General features: G+C 36.0%; 1 protein-coding gene across 1 annotated transcript; it reads left to right on the forward strand.

Annotated features, from left to right (window-relative positions):
* Positions 1 to 1,117: 1,117 nt before the first annotated feature.
* LOC103429100 (ethylene-responsive transcription factor ERF084) lies at positions 1,118 to 2,068 on the forward strand. Its single transcript, XM_008367247.4, has one exon. It carries the CDS (start codon positions 1,158 to 1,160, stop codon positions 1,974 to 1,976), a length of 819 nt encoding a protein of 272 aa, XP_008365469.2. The 5' UTR covers positions 1,118 to 1,157; the 3' UTR covers positions 1,977 to 2,068.
* The last annotated feature ends 3,252 nt before the right edge of the window (positions 2,069 to 5,320 follow it).

Consider the following 5,320-nt stretch of genomic DNA (forward strand, 5'->3'; position numbering starts at 1 on the left):
AAGAAAAAAAACCATGTTTCCTTTCCAAATTCCAATTTGAGTGTCCTTTTCGAGATGCATACCAATTTGAGTGTCCATTCCAAATTTTCCCTAACCTAATTAAAACAATTCCAACGAATTCTAGGAATTCTCATAGGAAAACCTGAAACAAATTGTACCTTAACCTAATGCAAATTCAAATAAAAAGTCACAAAGCTATGCTTCAATTATTCATGTCGACAAATCAAGATGGTCCACATAAAATTATCTTTTACCTGGTCGACGGAAACATAGTCATCTACTTGTTCCATAGAAATGTCATCTTCTAAATTCATTCTTTTTGCTTTCTCTGAATGAAAGGGTATGAAAAGGATGAGTTAGGGTTTATGGGAGACAAATTTTCTAAACTTTTCTTTTCTTTTCTTTTTTTATAAAAAAAAAATTAATGCAAAAAGGAGTAAGTAAGGTCCCTATTAGTCATTTTACAAATGGATAAATTTGTAATTAAAAAATTCATAAAAAGGTGGGTGGGGAAATAAGACACCGGGATGGGAATATCACCACTCTTAAAAAAAAGGGTTGCAAATTAAGAGTGGATATAAACTAAAAATATAAATATATGATACAAAGTTTAGCCATAAAATATAAATATACCATATATAATTTTTCTAACACTAAATGAATATTTTAGAAATTTAATGTAATATGTTATATATTAAAATAATAATATTCATTAAAACCTAAAAACTTTAATAAAAAATTACAAAAAAGTAAAATTTTGATTAATAAAATAAAAGAAAAATGGATGTGAACTTAATTTCTTTTTAAAAAACGGGGGAAGAATACTTGTCTCTCCTTGACCATGCATAACAAGCAAGCCTAATGCCAATGTCAGTGTAGATGGTAGGGGTACTTGTGACATTCTCAAGGGCATATCCCTCCTGCCAAGATATAGGTAATGACGTAAATATGAGGGATTACGATCTTATCGAACATGACAGGAATATCTTAATAAAATCTTCATAAAAAATGAATGTAAAAAATGGTTTAATTAATATTTTTATATTATGTGGGTTATATAAATTCTTAAGCTGCTGATTCTGGATTCATCACTGACCATTCAGAGCAATATGAACAACCAAACCCTGGCCACCGTTCCGTTATACAGTAACCCCGTAATGTTTCATGCACAACCAGAAACGTTTCGGTTTCTAACTGAGACGAACTCACTTTATGAGTCTTACTTGAGGAAGGCCCACTTCTCGGATTCCACCATTTCAATCCCAACCCAGCTGAAGAACTTCAACCAACCCAGTCATACCAATATTTCGGCCGAAGTTCCGCTTGTTGGTGTTATTGATAAAGGACCGGAATCCCAAGCCCAAGCACCTCCGGTTCTTGATGGAATCGCTGCTGTTGTAGGGCAACATGTCCTCTTTGGTAAAAAAAATAGCAATACCTCATATAATGGTGAAAGCTCTCTAATTCCGGATTTCGGCTACGTTTCGGAGCGTCTTGGTGCGGCCGAAACTTCGATAAAACATGCTGATAATAAGAAGAGTAACTTTCCGGTGCAAAAGAACTATCGGGGAGTGAGGAAGAGGCCATGGGGAAGGTGGTCCGCGGAGATAAGGGACCGTATCGGGCGGTGCCGTCACTGGCTGGGGACTTTCGACACGGCAGAAGAAGCTGCACGTGCGTACGACGCGGCGGCGAGGAGGCTGAGAGGGGCAAAGGCCAGGACCAACTTTGAAATCCCGTCTGTGTTTCCCCTCTCGTTGCATTGTTCACCACCTTCTTCTTCGGAGGCCAAGAGAGTGAGAAGTGCTAAGAGGCCTCCCAAGGGTTCGAAAAGCAACAGAAAATGCTCAGTGGTGACCAGTGTGGCTCATTTGTTTAGTGAGGCTCCCACTGATCTTAGAAGTAGTCAAGTTAAAATTCGGAATGTGGAGCTTGATTTGAAGATTGGAGTTGGAGTGAGTTTTAATGGAAATTAAGTGTTCTTATTAACTCTTCTCTATATATAGTTAGTATTTCCAATTTGGTTTATTTTCCATTTTTCTTTTTCTGTTTTGCCTTTTGGGTTCTGACTTAGTCATGCATGGATGGGTTGGATCAGCAGCTATAGTTTATAATGCATGTAAATGTAATTAAGAAGCCAAGGAATTTGGTGGATAATTTGTAGCCATCCCAAAGCTTTTAGAAATATCTATTATTTATATCTATATATTCTATTGGAAGTAAGATCGATTTAGAAATTGATGTAGTTTTAATTTCCTTCTCTCTATATTTATGTATAGATATCAATATACATATATATTTGTGTTCTTGGCCTGGGTTTTAGTGTTTCATTTTATTCTCAGAGGCTTCACTCCCCTTGAGAAAATTCCTGTGCATGGGTTGATCCGGAACCGGATCCCTCCGATCCAAAAAATCTGTTATTCTAAAAATTATAATAATTGTAATGGGTAGATTAAATTTCAATAATCCAAAATATTTAATCGTTGAACGCAGTTTCTTTGTGTCCAGAGGATCCTGTTTCAATAACATCATATATTTAAGTAACTGTCAACTGAGGGTTTTTGATTTGGCAGATGTATCTTTCTATACGGACTGGGGGTGAATACTGACAGTAGCTTAGATGGTGGTACATTTTTCCTGATTTTTTCTGCATCATTTAAAGAACAGGTGATGATGATGTGTGTAGATAGCAGAGACTGGAGTTCTTCATGGTCTTTAGCTCGTTGTAAACCATTGAGTAGTACAAGTATGACGACTTCTATGGGACCTTTTTTCACTGCACTCATGTATTTGATTGCAGACTGCACTGAGATCTCAGGATCAGAAAAAGGAGGAAGTACAAAGTGAACATAATATAAAGTCTAGCTAAAACCTAGTTGTAGAATATACTATAAAATATTTTTTTGTTAATATATTATCAACTGTTTTTTATGAGACTGACATTATTTCTAATATTATATTCGATTTGGGAATCCATAAAGTTAAAATTGGATTTCGAGTAACAGTTCCCCACACCATGCATCCAAGTATAACAAATGGAACTTGTGCATGATGCTTGGACATGCCGCGTCTTCATTTTCTTTTTAAACAATGCTCTGATTCTGTTTCTTTTTGTCAAAATAGGAACTGGATCCTCTTCTGAGCAGCCCATTCAAACCGTTTAAATTTAATTCAACGATTCTAAACAGAGAATCTTTCTAAAAATTATAATAATTGCATTCGTTTAATCAAATTTGAACGGTCCAAATGGGCTACTCATGAGGATCTCATCCTGAACTCAGGAGAGGATCCAGTTTCGTCAAAATATACAAAATCCTTTTAAATATCTAGCTTAATTTATATTGTTTCCAAGATTTGAAAAAAAAAAGACAAAAGGAAAGTCATAAGTTCTGTGGTTAATTTCAGGAAGACGCCCATGAAAGGCGGGTGCAGTGTAAACTGTAGAGGAGTGAAAGAAACAGTAAACGTAAACCATGGGAGGTTTTTCTGGCTTCAACAGGGAATGGCAGAGTTAAACTCATGGTCCATAATTTAGGAAAGCAATCCTCTCTAGATTCTTTTAATCCATCAAGTTCGGAAATTCGGAACATTAAAATTTGATCAAACTGCTACAAACATAGGCCCATTTAAAAGTTATAATAATATTAGCTGTTGGATCAAATTTCAATAATTCGAATCTTCGAACTTAATGGATTAAGAGGAAGGGATCCAGAGACGATCATTTCCCATAATTTACTTTTGTACTATTCTCATCTGAGAGAGAGAGAGAAAAAAAAAACACATGTAGCAGGTTTCCATTTCAATATGATGCGGATACGCCACCTTGTTATTTACACAAAGTATTGCAACAACAGATAGCGACATTAAGGATAATATTTGAGAGATTATTTTTAAAATCAAGTTTGCAAATTAAGTGACATGATTGATAATAATTAGATTATTCTTTAAATATTGATTAATGTGTTTCTTACTATTGGTGACACATTATTAATTGGATTGTAAATTTAGTTAAATTTTTTAATCTTTAGATCCTTATCCAACATTACCAAGAGATACTCTCATGCAAACAGTCAATGTTACATGACAATCCACTTAATGCTTATCTACATCTTTCATATATGTATTAATGACTCTATATACATATTAAATTTGATATTTAAATTCTATTGTTCTTTTAGGTTTACTTAAAAAAAATTTACAAAATTTTTATCATCTTGTTTGGGCCCAAAATAACGCTTTGGGTTGAGCCTAGAGTTATTTTTGGCCCAGTAAGGGATATTGGGAATATTATGTCATGGGCCGAGCCTAGTGGAGTTCGGCCGAATCCTATCATAAGATGGTTTTAGCTCAATAGGGGTTAGGTGATCAAATCCCAGTATAACAAGGATTCTTGAAAACTAAGAATGCTTCGAATTAGAAAAGATGCCGAGAACCAAGGGTTGAATTTGAACTATTAGGGAGCTGGGTTTAAAATCCTACAAGGATCAAGATTGGTCAAGATCTATTCGGATTGGGTTAAAGAATCCTAATCCGAGTGAAGTTCCATTCCGGCCACTAAGGAAATCATTGCTATAAATAGAGGGGGAATGCATCATTCAAGCCTCTCCAATTCAACACACAATTGCCCTGCGCAAACCTCTCAAACACCTTGAGATTTTTATTTTCTTTTTTCTTGCCAACAAATCTTCAGTTTGGATAAACAACACTGTGGAGACAACCGGCAACATCTTCAGTTTGGATAAACAGCAGTGGAGCCGTAGAATCAGCCGACTGAGAAGCACATTCAGTTTGGATAAACAGCACTGCTTCAAGACCGATTGTTTATTTATTTAACTCTCGATCAACAAGGATTTCTGAGTCTTTGTTGGAAAAGGTCATCTCATCAGCCTTCTCAATGAAGTGAGGTGTTACGGGTTACTACATTTGGCACACTGAATAGCCGAATTTGATATTGAACTTCGCAGAACTAGCAGCCTTGTCTTCAGGCTCTAGAACCCAAAGACCGAGATGAGTTATTTCCTCGGCTGCAATCGCAAGACGCAAAAGTCAGCAACGCGCCCAACACCATGCCAACATTCATTTACTCCCTGGCCAAGTTCGACCGACGAGTTGCCACGCCTCACATTCGACCGAAGGACATAGTTAACTTATTAATTACTCGGTCTGTGCGCCATGTAGGCTAAGTAGACCCTAAAATTTCTATTCCGTCATTTAAAATTCTTATAATCTTAAATTTTCTCATCTAAACAAAGTGTTAAACTCCTAATTGATTAGCAAACCCGGCCCCTGCCCATATGCCATACTATCTACTTCTTTTCCT

The sequence above is a fragment of the Malus domestica genome, chromosome 17 (assembly GCF_042453785.1).
Source record: "Malus domestica chromosome 17, GDT2T_hap1".
NCBI classification, from domain to species: Eukaryota; Viridiplantae; Streptophyta; class Magnoliopsida; order Rosales; family Rosaceae; genus Malus; species Malus domestica.